General features: G+C 34.8%; 1 protein-coding gene across 12 annotated transcripts in view; it reads right to left on the reverse strand.

The window, feature by feature from the left end:
* Positions 1 to 15264, reverse strand: part of LOC123532801 (ryanodine receptor-like) — a 194676-nt gene that overhangs the window by 16187 nt on the left and 163225 nt on the right. For 11 of the 12 annotated variants that reach the window (XM_053552050.1, XM_053552061.1, XM_053552058.1 and 8 more), the window contains 11 exons: positions 14953 to 15057; positions 14631 to 14712; positions 14322 to 14392; positions 14018 to 14083; positions 12096 to 12175; positions 6199 to 6360; positions 5825 to 5981; positions 5478 to 5576; positions 5088 to 5170; positions 4523 to 4723; positions 2907 to 3125 (listed from right to left, as the gene is read on the reverse strand). In XM_053552050.1, the coding sequence (XP_053408025.1) occupies positions 2907 to 3125; positions 4523 to 4723; positions 5088 to 5170; positions 5478 to 5576; positions 5825 to 5981; positions 6199 to 6360; positions 12096 to 12175; positions 14018 to 14083; positions 14322 to 14392; positions 14631 to 14712; positions 14953 to 15057 (1325 nt within the window). Of the gene's footprint in view, positions 1 to 2906; positions 3126 to 4522; positions 4724 to 5087; positions 5171 to 5477; positions 5577 to 5824; positions 5982 to 6198; positions 6361 to 9753; positions 9834 to 12095; positions 12176 to 14017; positions 14084 to 14321; positions 14393 to 14630; positions 14713 to 14952; positions 15058 to 15264 lie in introns of all 12 variants that reach the window. The other variant, XM_053552029.1, reaches the window with a different exon arrangement.

A 15264-nucleotide genomic window follows, 5' to 3' on the forward strand; every position in this document is an offset into this window, starting at 1 on the left:
TGCACATGACCCAGTTTCGAACTTGACCTAGATATCATCAAGGTGAACATTCTGACTAATTTTCATAAAGATCCCATGAAAAATATGGCCTCTAGAGAGGTCACAAAGTTTTTCTATTTTTGGACCTACTGACCTAGTTTTTGACCGCCCGTGACCCAGTTTCAAACTTGACCTAGATATCATCAAGGTGAATATTCAGATCAATTTTCATGAAGATCTCTTGAGAAATATGGCCTCTAGAGAGGTCACAAGGTTTTTCTATTTTTAGACCTACTGACCTAGTTTTTGAACCAACGTGACCCAGTTAAGAACCTGACCTAGAGATCATCAAGGTTAACATTCTGACCAATTTTCATGAAGATCCATTGAGAAATATGGCCTCTAGAGAGGTCACAAGGTTTTTCTATTTTTAGACGTACTGACCTAGTTTTTGACCCGACGTGACCCAGTTTCGAACTTGACCTAGATATCATCAAGGTGAACATTCTGACCAATTTTCATGAAGATCTCATGAAAAATATGGCCTCTAGAGAGGTCACAAGGTTTTTCTATTTTTAGACCTACTGACCTAGTTTTTGATGTCACGTGACCCAGTTTCGAACTTGACCTAGATATCATCAAGATGAACATTCTGACCAATTTTCATAAAGATCCCATGAAAAATGCATGGGTGAAAGTTAGAAAAACTGAAAATACTGAAAGAAATATCTGGGGGCCTGGGGGTCGATAGGGCCCCCGGTGGGTCCAGGGCAAAGCCCTGGCTAGGGGTCCAGGGGGCCAGCGGCCCCCGGAAGCTCCTGAAATACAGCAATTTCCAAGTACTGTACAAAGCTTTTCCTGATAAGTAGAGTCCTCTGTATTTCAGTTTTGGAGACTTCTGCAAACAACAATTCAAGACCTTATTTTTCAAAAATTAATTTGTAATTTTATTATTTCCACATTATTTCACAATATACAATGCGATTACATTCAAATTCTTATCATTGTTATTGTTTGTTGCCTCATTGGTATACAGTGATAAGATCTGTCCTTTAAGGTTTTTCTTTAGGTCATCCTTCTAACTTTTGGCAATGCTGTGTGTTTACGTATGTGCCACTGGTTATGGCATGTTGTTTATCCACCCTGTCTTGCATAGATTCAGTGTTCTTAGTACCATTAGAAGAACCCGGCAGAACCTGAAAGTAAACAAATGGACCAAATATTAAATGACATACAAAACTATACAGAAGAGCCATAAAAGACATCAAGAACAGTCCCAAATTTAGACATATAAATATATATATATATTAAAAAAAAATTGGGCATGGGTTCCCCTAAGAAATTGGTTTCTTTGGTTTAAACTGACACTTTGCTGCTGGGCTCATAAGTTCAGGGAAAGCTAAACTAATATTTACTCTGAATTAACAGACCAGTCCCAGCAAGCAACAGTGTATATGGCCAGTAAAGCAAGGAGAAGACAGAAGAAAGGAAGAGGGTGGGGTCACATCCATGCCAAAATTGCCTGAATTAAGGATACAATAATGTATGAAGTTCAGGTAACACTGTTAAAAACTGTGTTTCAGTATTTTGGAGTATGTTTAATACCCTTATTTTTATTTGAATTTGAGGCATACTTGTCATGGATGCTTGTGAGTTTTAGTACCTCTTCCATATAGATTAAGCATTTATAAACAGATAACGAAAAATCATCTCACCTCAGTTTTCACAACTCGAGTGTTTTTTTTCTGGTGTTTGCCGTCCTCGCAGTGAAGTCTGATACCTTTCTTTCCATTGGATTTGTAATTAATCGTTTGTGCAATATGCAACACATCAAATATCTATCTAGCCTTCTAGGTCTCACTATCAGACCATTTCAACCTCTCAGAATCTAACTCGGACAACTGCCATCGCCGTTAAATTTTGTTCTTGGCTTGTTTCTCAATCTCCTTGGTGTTTTAATCCGTTGGTAGAAACTTCATGATGGTCAGATCGGTCATTTTCTCCAATATTGTGAACAATCGAAAATTTCTGCCTCCGATTAGCCGTAATCAACAGGTTTTTGGTTGTCGTATAAGGAGGTCATAAAGTATCACGCGTGCTGAAATGGTTCGTTAACCATCGGTTACAAACGGTTACACACGGAAATTTCAAATAGAATCTTCACTCATATCCGCGGAAATAACCGATCTACAGTCTATTTTTGGATGAATAATCGCCAGCGTTCGGTTATTTTCGGCTATAGAATAATGTTACATACGGTATTCCTAACGGAAAAGGACTATGCAAGTGTTGCAATCAGCGCTATTTTTAGCATCCTGGAAAATATGAATGCCATTATTTTGCCATTGATAGACGACCGCACTGGAACAATGGCTACGGGAACGGGACGAGTTGACTTGATGCCCCCCCCCGCCCCGCCCCCCCGAAAATCTCATCGGATTTACACGATTTGGAAAAATGACCTTTGGGAAGGTCCAAAATACGGAATTCCGTCATAATACGGAAAACTTTCACCCATGAAAATGTGACCTCTAGAGTGGTCACAAGCAAAAGTTTACGCACGGACGGACGCACGGACGGACGACGGATGCCACGCGATCACAAAAGCTCACCTTGTCACTTTGTGACAGGTGAGCTAAAAATGGTTACATTTAAACTATCAATGAGTCAGTTACCCTTCATTTCCAACCATTACATACCTACTATTGTGGTTAACTGACAATTTCCCAATATTTATTCTTGGCAAACAAATCCCATATCAGTATTGCTGTTTCCACAGAATCTAGGTGCACAAAAGTCTACACCAGGATCTAACGTAACTTCAATTTCAGGTATTTTTCTCTCCTTTTTTGCTGCTTAATGGATATAAGGAACATAAAATAGGAAAAATTCTACATGCTTTCAGAATTAATAAGATGTATTCTTACGTTGCGCCCTCTTCCTTTTCTTCTTTTGTTATGGCCACTCCGAAAGCTATATTGACAATAGGATCAGCGGTTTCTATTTCTACAGGGGCCACTAGAGGTTTCTGTACTTCTCCAGGTGTTGGCGGGCCAGGCAGGGCCAGGGGCCCAACAGGAACTTCGCCAACAACGCCCTCATCTCGCTCACCCATCATCATGTTTATAACAAAACGACAGAGTGTCCTGAAATGTAAATTAACAAATACCAGTTAAGATAAAATGTAATTTAAGAGACAATAACATTACACCAGAAAATACTTAAAAGAAAGATATGAAAAACATTCTTTTAAAATCTGTTATGTTTGTTTTTTGTTGTTTTTTTCCCGGTTTGGTTTTGAGTCACATCAACACACCCTGCAGCTAGGGTAGAACCACAGACCTTCCATAAGCCAGCAAGATGACTTTCTCACATGAAGAATTCTATACTCCAAGCGAGGTTTCAAAGTCACGTCAGTAAGGGGCAAGTGATTTGAAGTCAGCAATCACAGATTATGTGCATTAAATTTTGATGTCTGTCATATTGACTCAAGATGAAATGAAATATCAGATATTTTCTCTTCGCCCTTAAAGTGGTAAGGATGAACAATTACAGCATACCAACCAATAAGAAGGCTCAAGTTTTGTACTGGACTTGGTCATCCCTCCTCATAAGAAGCCAACCTGTTATAACCTTTTATCCTACCTTCATGCAAAATAAAGAAAAAATCAAGGGGTATGATAAATTTTGCTTTATCAGGTCAGTGACTTAATAAAGCTTGGCGGACTACTTTTTGGATTTTTTTTTTTAAAACAATGCCATCTTGTTTTTGAGAATAACTGCTAAAAGACATAGCATATGCATACCTTATTTGCAATTACGACAGAAAGTTTTTATAACGGAAATGCTCGCAGAAAATGGAAAGTGACTCATGTATAGCGTTTGTTCAGGATTTTAGCTTTCTGCCTTAAATCTAGGAATATATTGCATCTGGAATGGAGTGTTATTGAATAAAATCATTGAGGAAATGGTCTGCCTATTTGTTCTGTCAAGCAGCGTAATGGCGTGTGTATAAGTCATGTCTATCCTTTGCTTGCTGAGGATGGGTAATCCGACATGCAACTGAACTTCTGACAAAATTTCATTTGGCAGCAAACTAAAATTATTCATTAATGTTCAGCAGAACAGAGAGGTCTGGCACAAAGCAAAACAAGGTTAGCCTTTGTTTTTTCACTCTTATTTTATAATATTTTGGATATTAAAGACCTATTTGTGTAATGTTGGGCGTATTAATTTCTAAATTTCTATGCAAGGCAGACTCAGATCTAGTTGGTAGTAAATTTTGATTAAAGAATGATTTTAGGTCAGAAGGTAGGATAAATAGAACATTAGGTAATACTGTCTTATAAATTTAAATTTATTAAGTTTGTCTACAAAAAAGTAAAAGTCTTGGCAGAGCCTCGACTTTTATATTTCATCCGACTCACTTAATAAATTAAAATTTATAAGACAGTAACCTAATATTCTCTTTATATATGTCAACTCAGACCCATATCCTGCCCCCATTTCAAATGTTTATTAAATGCTTCCACATGTCACTTACCAAACAATATGGAAGAGAACAGTCAGTAATAGGAAGGCAATTCTGAAGTTGAGCTTAATAAAAGCTACAAACAATTGCCAGTAAGTCATCTTGCGGAAAGTCCTGTACGACGTACGTAAATTTGACATCGTGAACAGAGACAAAAATGATCCAAATCCTTCCTTGATAAAGTTGTATCCCATCTTTACTGGTTCAAGAACACTGAAAAGTATATTAATCATTTTGTTAAAATCTACATTTAAAACACTGTTTTTGCTTCCACTATAGTCTGAGAGACTTTAGCTTGACACGGACCTTAGACTTAAGAAATTTAATTCTGCACAAATTTCTGATTTAATTTAAACTTCAATAAACCGTTAAATACTGCAATATCTACATGAAATTCTATCAAATAATTGACTTTATGCTAAAAAGAAATGAACCTGAAAATTTTCAAAGCCTGATCCTAATTTTCTAACACAGCTTAATCTGGACAATGATTTCGTTGACGGTAATTCAAATGTAGGTAAACTGAAACAGAATAGCTATGGACATGTTAAAGAGAATGTATAATCCTATGACTCACCCTCCTCTAGAATCTCCCAAACTTCCACTTCGGAGGGCAGCCATACGTTGTTCCTCCGCACTGATACTGGTGGCATGCTGCATCTGTAATATTTTATTTATTTATTTTTTTTTAAACAGCATTTACTGATCTTTATTGACAACTGCCTCTTCTAATTAAGGATTTCAAATTTACATTTTTACAGTTGCAGAGTTTAACCTGTTTACATTAAACATGCAACATATATTCTGCACAATTAAAATCCTTCAAAGAATCAAGGACTTTCTTCAATATTTTCACTGTATCCCTTCTTAACAAATAAAAATATGCTTCCAGCGAGAATGCATGAAAAAGCAATTTTAACTGCTGCATTAGAAGTTAAACTAACTCTAGCAGACCAGAAATACAAACCTCAAAGATGGTGTCCTCACAGAAGTTGACAAAACTCTCAAGTTTCTCTTTGTCACCTCCCTCGTTTACCACACTGTGTAAGAATGATCTCTTAGATTCCTGAAATATCATCCAAATATTAAAACACAAGAAATACAAGCAGGACAGAATACAATCATTTCTAACACTTTCAAAATGTATTAAAGTACATGTACTTAAAACTAAAGCAAGACTAATATGACATATCTTTTTCTTACATCTTGTACCTACTCGAAAGAATTCATGAGTGATTTTACTGAGTATCACTGACTGCAGAAAATGGATTTTATTAAAATAGTTCAACCTTGAATGATTTACTGTTAGTTTACCTTGATTTGAGGTTTCTCCCATTGGTCAATGTGTGACTGTTTGATTTCAAAGTAAACTCTCTCTATCCTGTTAGCTCCGCCCAGAATCTCAATTCTGCCCAAATATGGCTGGAAGTAGTCCAGTACACAGCGAGCCTTCTCAAGGAACCTCTCCAATCTGTGAAAAATAACAAAATCACTTGCATGTAAATTAAGTCGAAACTGTGGCCTCAAAAATGCTATAAAGACTTTTCTCTTATCTGACCTAGTAACCTAACTTCTGACTTTAAAACTTGACCTGTATTATATAAAGACAAACATTCTGACCAGGTGTCATATACATCAGGTTATTTGTTTTTTTATTTTATTTTGTGTATGCAACTATTATACAATACCTTGGATCATTTGGCATATGTTCCGACAAGTTGGTTAGTAGTACAGCCATAGTGAAACCGATGTCCTTGGCTGGGTTATGGAATCTGTCCGTGAACTCATTGAAGTCCACTTTACCATCCTGGTTGGCGTCTACACACATCATGATGTACTCTATCTCCTCCCTATATAACATACAGTTGCTATTGTTACCATGGTACTGAACACATACCGGTAACTAATGGGCAGTTACTTTCTGTTGTTTTTTTTTTTCAATGTGACAAAAAAAATTATTTCCGCTTCTGGGTTTCTTACCAATGTCAAAGACATCAAAGAGAGGCTCCCCCTGCAAACTAAAGACAGTCTTCTTGCAGGGAATATCATTCTCTTATAAACAGGTAGAGTGAATCCAAGAATCAATGTCTAAAATCAAATGATCAGTGTGATTTTGAGTATAACATCACTATTAAAAAGATGCAGTAAAGTCACATTTCTTCCTTGATAATTATAAACTTTTCCTCTTCTACCCTATCCCATCAACAAAATAAAATAGGTACAAAAATATTTAATTCATTATGCACTTAAGAAGTTTACTAAATCTACTGAAGTTTTTCCCTAAGTCTTCTGATACAGAATTATGCCTACAAAGCACAAAGTATATTACAATTGTAGAATGAGATAAGCTTTTTTTCATGTAAAAGTTATTTTGTAGATCTCTCATATATATATAACAATGATATTATCAATAACATTTTATGAATAACTATTGTAGATCAAACCATGCTGGTTATGTTATATATTTAAGCAAAGTTCATTCAATGCAGATCTAAGCATTCATGTAATTATGTTCTGTTTTGACTAATTTGTCAACAAGTGACAAAAAACCTGTACAACTTCAGCACTGGTGGGTTTGTTCTTTTGGTTTAGAAGGGATGACAGATGTTAAAAGGTCTTTTAATATTTACAAAGCCTACTCTAAAAACTTACTGGAGGTCTGGGTTTAGTTTGTGTTTAAATCTACATCATTTGAATGGGAAGGTTTTTAAATTTTGCAAAGGTAATGGAAAGAAGCAGAAAGCAATAAAAAAAAGCAAAAGTCAGAAAACATGCTAAGGAAATTTATAAATAAGGAAACAGAAGAAGCAGATATAAAATATTGTGCAAGAAAAACTAGAGCAATGTGATTAATACCCCTAGACACCACTATGATACAGGGAAGCAAAATGTTGTGGTATGACCTTCAACCTTCAACTGTGACATTGGCTTTGGATCAAGTAACCTGGGTTGTGCACTTTACATGTGGTCTGGATGAGGTTACTAATTCATCCTAAATGTATGAAAATCCTTCCAGTGGTTAAGAAGATTTGGAGCAAACATGAATTTAAGCAATTTTATCTTAGACATCTAAGTGTGGCCTTGAACTTAGTAACCTGGGTCATACACTCTGCACATTTTCTTGTTAAGGCGAACAACTGATGCTAGTCTTTTGAAAAGCGTTAAAGCAGTTTTAAACTTTAGACAAGAGCTGTCCGTAAGACAGCCAAGCTCGACTATTCGAAATATTGTCACAGAAGCAGGAAATTATTACCCAAAATGTTAAATATCAAAAGAGTTTTAAGTTCGAAAGGGGACATAATTTGATCAAAATACATATCAGAGTTATGGGACTTGATGCTATCAACTAGTTTTATAACCCCGAAGAAACATGTTAGGTTTCAATTTAATATCTGCAATAGTTTTGGAGATAGTAACTTGCATGTAAACTTTAACCAGAATTTCTAAGTCCTAAAAAGGGGGCATAATTTGTTCAAAAAATGTTAAGAGTTATGGAACTTGACTAGTGAGGCTGGTAAATTGACCCAGAAAAGGAATAAATAAATTCAAAGCTATATGCCTTTTGGTAATAGCTGTATGTTTCTTGCACAGCAAAACTTTAACCAGATTTTTTTAAGTCCAAAAGGGGCTAATTTGCCCAAAATACATGTCAGAGGTATGGGATTTGATTTATCAACAGTTTTATAACCCCGAAGGACACATGTGAAGTTTCAATACAATATCTGTATTAGTTTTGGAGAAAAGTAACTTGGCATGTAAAACTTTACCAGGATTTTTCTAAGTCCAAAACGGGGCATAATTTGCCCAAAATACATGTCAGAGTTATGAGATTTGACCCGTGAGGTAGGTAATTGATTCTAAAAAAAAAAGAAAAAATAAGTTTCAAATCTATATGGCCTTTAGTAATAGCTGTATGTACTTTCACGCAAAAACTTTAAAACCCAAATTTCTAAGTCCAAAAAGGGGCATAATTTGGCCAAAAATGAAGGTCAGAGTTAGGGAACTTGGTGCTATCAACTAGTTTTAAACCCCGAAGACACATGTGAAGTTTCAATTCAATATCTGCATTAGTTTGGAGATAGTAACTTGCAAAGTAAAACTTTAACCAAAATTTTCTAAGTCCAAAGGGGGCATAATTTGCTCAAAATTTCAGTTTAGAGTTATGGAACTTGACCAGTGAGATTGGTAAATTGACCTAGAAAAAAGAATAAATAAGTTCAAAGCTATATGCCTTTAAATGATAGCTGTATGTACTTGCATGCAAAAACTTAACCAAGGTGTGACGCCGACGCCGACGCCAGGGTGAGTAGAATAGCTAGACTATTCTTCGAATAGTCGAGCTAACAATACTGAGTGGATGCAAAGTTATCCTATTTGACTTTTGACATACAAGTATGACCTTGACCTAGCACAAAGTGACCTGGGTTTGGCACTCTGCACACCAATTTTATTTGAGGTAAGCAACTGATTTTTAGTTTTTGAAAATCTTCCATATGGTTGAGACAATTTGGAACAGACATAAAGTTAAGCTTTTGGAACTTTGACCTATTTTGACCTTTACCTCAGACCTAGTGACCTGGGTTATCACCCTGCATGTCGTCTTGATGAGGTTAACAATTAATGCCAGTTTTAGGGAAATCTCCCCAGCGGTTTAAAAGATATGGAGCTGAAAAGATGGATGGAGAGACTAACGGACATGTGTGACTCCAATACAGCTCACATATACTTTGTATCTGGATGTATAAAAAAACAAAAGTTAAAAAAAGGGAGGAAGCAAAATTGTGCTAAGAAAAATGTTAATCCACTCTGGTTGGAAGCAAAACATATCTAGTAGGAGTAATAAGAGTGCCTGCTTTGAAACTAGAGCTAGTCATTGTAAAGCCTGTGCGAAAAAACAACCATATCCTTTTTTCATGACTCAGCAATGTTTCTGAATATACAGAACAATAAAAATTAAAGTTTCAACTGGAAGATCGTTTTCAAATCATGACCACAGAGACAGTTAATAAGCTGATAAATTTAGAAGGTACGGTATATTTTGTAGTTTTGAAGGTTTCATATGAACAAAAAGTATGTCAATATTAAATCTAATTTTTGATGACCCTATTCAATACAATGTATCCCCAAATTTTGACCTGTGGAAAAGTGCTCAAATTATGCAAAGCCAAATATGGATTAATTATATTATGAGCTATGTAGTTTGTTCTAGTCATGAAAAAAGGGTCCATGATGTGTAAACTTACGCTGTGTAGAGTTTTTGAGTATCAAGAGCATTTTTAAACTCTTTGTGAGAAATACAGCCATCTTTATTTGTGTCAAATTCCTAACAGAAAATGTATATAGTTCAGAAATAATGACAATCCTTTATTAGGTGGTTTCTAGTTTCTAATTTGTCCCTTCGTCAAATTCAACTCCAAGGCCTCGTCAACTTTCGAGTCAATGAACGATGAACATAATATACTTGTAAAACAATATTTCAAAATTCAAGAAAAATCATACATGCATGGCTGAAAAAAATCCAGTAGAAAATTAGAACGCAGCAAGGCTCATGGGCGCTCAGCTTGCTTTTAAAGAAATGCACACATGAATGAGTAAAAGATGTGAGGAATAAATGAGACATTAGATAGAAACAGAGTTACAGTGGAGGATAGGAGAATACAATATAAAGAACAGGATGGATCTTGGATGGAAAGGACCATAATACAGACACAGGGGTTCAGAAGTCTTTTCACGCTGTTTTGTTTTTGTTTTTGTTTTTTTCATTCTGGATGTATGTTGTTGCCCTTCCCCTTTTGTTTTAAACTTAAGAGTGTCAGTTTAGACAAAGTATCTAGATAACAAGGGAGTATTCAAGAATAATGACAAATACTTAATACCTTCCCTCTGTAGTAAACTCATGAATTCATAGTTCTATAAACACATCATTATGATAAAGATGACATTTTCTAAGCTATTAACATACAAAATTTTTTTTTCAAAAGTGATACAGTAACTCTATTTTCAATTTTTACTTTGTACATTTTTTCATTAGTATTGAACAGAAGTGGAAATTACTTATCACTTCACTCGTTTGGCCTTTCCGTTCTTAATTAAATACTGATTATACACAATTTCCTGTAAACCCCCAAACAAGGATCACACACATGTATAAACATTAGTGACAGGTTCATGGACACAAGACAGACACAGAGGAATTTTCAGTTGTATCAATGCGGTTTTCCAGGTTGTTACACTTACTGCGTGAACACATTTTTTTGTGCTTGAAGAGCATTTCTAAACTCTTTAGTAGAAATACAGCCATCTTTATTGGAGTCAAATTCCTATGAGAAAAGTACAGATACAGAGATACAATACATACAGTACACAAGATTTATACAGCTTGCATTCAGACAGGCATATACATGAAGTCGCTACATAGTTATAATGTTAGTATTATACATGACTTGTATGGCTACATATTTGTATAGGCTTAAGACTAATGATATGAAATAGAATATTTTTGGAGAGATGAACTTGTCACTATGGTAACAGTAGAATATGAAGATCTATCTATGCCCATTAATATCATCTATTCATTAACTTCTATTTTTGTAACTGAAAGCGAAATTACCCAAATAACATAAATGATCAACCTTTTAGTTCCGAAATGAACCAAAATTTTTTTCTTAATGTGTGGTGTGACATAAAAAGCAGATATGATAGAATAGCTTGCACAGAAGCAGTGTGTATGGTAAAGCTTTTGAATGATCAAACAGAGCATAAAGCAGCTGCCACACTGAGGCTCTGAGAAAACTCTGAAAGCATAATTTTAAGTCCTACATCAGCCATATCAAATAAGCTTTTACACATTGTCTTCCACCAAATAGCATTATAGCAGAGCAAGCTCACCAAAAACACAATTACATCATGAATTTTTCACTGCTATTCTCTCTATTGTATATGTATATAAATATTTTGCTTTTTTGTTTGTTTGCCTGTTTTGCAACAGTACTACAATAATGTAATGGTTCACAGTTATACTAACCAGTATACAGACATTGATGTTGTACAAAAACTACCAGTTATTACCTGCTAAAATGTTTTCTTTAGATTACATTATAATAATTACATTATTGTAAGTTAGAATCTATGATTTTTGAAAACAGACCAATGCAATCTCCATTTCATGTAAGTATAGCCAACTATTTCAAAAACAAGGAACAGTGGGGTGTAGGAAAATGGACCAAGAACAAAATGTCCTGGTCCTTCATTACCGAAAAACCATAACCATAACCCATAAAATTAAAAATACTAACACTATAGTAAAGCAGTGAAAAATCATGTGTACAATCTTAGTTAAATACAGATTTGTGACAATGTTCAAGCATAGTTACTTGAATTAAGTATCGACAATACAACTTCTTGCAATTTGTTACACTCAAGACTTTCCACATTTTAAGTTTCCATGACAACAAATAGACAACATATTTATCTAATGCCTGAACACTGTTTTGACATACACATGTGCATATTTTGTGCTAAATGTGACTACACTACAAAGGCAGTGGCATATACGCTATGCATTATGTTTTGGTAATAAACCGACCGTGAATACATCTTCTGGGCCTCCATGGCTCGCCGGAATTCTTTTGCCGATATATAACCGTCCTTGTTTGTATCAAATTCCTACATAGCAGCAGTAAATAGTGTTGAAACATTATGTTAAACTTTTCAGTAACTTTATCTCTTAAGAAAAATTATGAATTCTCTGAAACTGAAATATACTGTGAAATCATTAAGTTTGGTTTCAATTAAATTTCATGCTTTTTGCCAAAATGGCTACTTCTTGGGGATGTGAATTGAAATTATCATTTTTGGTTCAGATTACATTTTTCATGGATTTACACAATCTGGAAATCAAAAATTTTTAGTCCTCCTGGAACCCACAAAATAGAAATGATTTCACAGTTATATTCAATAGACAATATAACAAAATCATCATTCTGCACCTGAAATCTGAATACAGTATTATCTTTATGCAACTGAAATATTGTCATTTTCATAAACAAATTGTATTATACCAAATCTATTTTTTAGGCTTACATCCTAAATATTATTCAATAAACACTTTTACAAGAAACGTCACCATTATTGAATTTTCTAACTGTTTTATGTCATTTTTCATACCAAATTTGTCGGCCAGCACTGTACAAAAAACCAATGGTCAATGAATATTAAATTTTGCTTTTGGAATATTCTTAAAGGGGAAGAAATGACTAACCAGAAGTTGGTTTTTAATAAAAGACATTGACCAGCCATTCATAAACTCAAATGAATTTTTAAAATCAGTCCACTACTGAAAAAGATATGACAGTTTGAAGCCATATTACATACCCATAGCTGAATTATTTGTTTAGCAATACGTTTCAAATATAATATTTTTTATTGTTTCTTGAAGTTAAGCTGTAAAGTATGTTAATACTTAGAACTAGAGATGCTTTTGAGAAAAGCGCATGTCTCCCACAACTGCCCCTATGAAAAATGTCTAGTGTCTAGTGGATCTAGATGGCTTAGATGAGTGGATCCAATTTGATGGTCTGGACGAGTGGATCCAATCAGTAATTCAAGGGCCATAAATCAAAAAAGTCTGGGTGGATTTGGCTAGTTATTGAACTTGGCTAAGATCTTATGGCCAAACATATTTTGTTCAAGTTTGGTGAAGTTCGGATGAGAAATGTTCGACTTAGAGAGCGGACAAGAGTAAAAAGGCAGATTTTTCAGTAATTCAAGGGCTGTAACTCAAAAATGCCTTGACCGATTTGGCTAGTTATCGAACTTGGCCGAGGTCTCATGGTCAAACACATTTTGTTCAAGTTTGGTGAAGATTGGATGAGAAATGTTCGACTTAGAATGCGGACAAGAGTAAAAAGGCCGATTTTTCAATAATTCAAGGGCTGTAACTCCAAAATGCCTGGACCGATTTGGCTAGTTATCGAACCTGGCTGAGGTCTCATGGTCAAACACATTCTGTTCAAGTTTGGTGAGGACTGGATGAGAAATGTTTGAATTAGAGTGCGGACAAGAGTAAAAAGGCCGATTTTTGGTAATTCAAGGGCCATAACTCCAAGATGCCTGGACCGATTTGGCTAGTTATCGAACTTGGCCGAGGTCTCATGGTCAAACACATTTTGTTTAAGTTTGGTGAAAATCGGATGAGAAATGTTCGACTTAGAGTGCGGACAAGCTTTGTGACAGACACACACAGACACAGATTGGAGTAAATCCATGTCTCCCACACCACTGTGTGGTGGGAGACATAATAATGCTGTCTCTCCCTTTCAGATATAAATATAGAATATGTATTCTAATGAGTTTTTCTTAAATACTTTTATGTAATCGAGACATGTACATGTGAAACCTTTATATAATTCTTCCGCATGAAAACTTTTTGGTTACACTCGGGTATATACAGTCAATATTATGTAATTCAAATTAGTGGGACCAGTAATATTCACAAACAACACCTACCAGGAAAGCTTCTGATGTTGTCAGGTCCTTCATCTTGAGGAAAATATCAAAGAACTTGAGGATCATCTGAAAAATGTTTTAAAGTGTATTCAATAATTTAAAAAATTCATGAATTACTTTTGCTGTAAAACATCAGATTAATATATAATAATAAAAGATAAAGTTTAACCCATTTTTTTTATTTACATATAAGACTTATTACAACAGAAAAGTAACACCCTAATGTTTTAATAAATAATATACAAACAGCACTCTTGTTTCAGGCAATGCAAACATAAGCAAATGAGCAAGTAAAAACTCTTACCTCAACATTGCTGGAAGATTCTACCAAAGTGTCGACCATCTGTTTACCAATGGGTCCATTCATTACATTTCCTGAAATTTTCAATCATAAAATAAATTCAATATCTATTGGTTCAAAGCTATGCTTTTTATGACTACATTTAAATATAGGAAAGACCTGGAAAACTTGAGACAAATTTATAAAAGCTTAAAAGAAAATTAAATTCAACTTGAAATACTTTTCATGTTTTTAGAATCTATTATGGTGACATAGTAGTAGTATGCTGATGATTTTTCTCAAAATACTATGAATAAGAAAGAGCAAACATACCTTCCAACATGGAGAGTAACATAATCATCATCTCCTTCTGAAGCTTCATAAACTCTCTCAGCAACTCCAGCTGGTCAGCATCCTGAGGTACACAACAGGGAAATAATCAACTTCAATTAATTCTACTGGTATATAAAGTGTATAAAGGGGTAACTAGAAAAACTGAAATGAAAATATAAAATTGCCTCAAACAGAAATTACAACTACAGCTCAATGCAATCTAGTTGTAACAATTTCTCTGAATTGTGTAGCTTAATTAAGACCAAAAGTACACAGTAAGAACAGAAACACAATAACTTCTCAGTAAACAAACTATACATACCCTTGACAGTTTCTCCTGCATGTGGGCAAAAATATAGAGAAATCCTCCTACAGCATCCCACAACCTACTGTGTGCCAACGTCAGCTGGTTCTGGGAACATGGACCCTAGAAATAGCAGACATGACATTTGTAATTACAGATCTCTATACCAACCTGAAACTTTCCTATTTCAGGAGTAATCTCCCTTAGTCCAGCTATAAAACGTCTAAGTCAAAAATGACAGAAATATGAAAATTAACTTTCTTTTCACTTATGTTATTATAACACAATTAAGTTTACAAATTGTGTGCAGTAAAACAATAATCACTCAGT

The sequence above is a fragment of the Mercenaria mercenaria genome, chromosome 1 (assembly GCF_021730395.1).
Source record: "Mercenaria mercenaria strain notata chromosome 1, MADL_Memer_1, whole genome shotgun sequence".
NCBI lineage: Eukaryota > Metazoa > Mollusca > Bivalvia > Venerida > Veneridae > Mercenaria > Mercenaria mercenaria.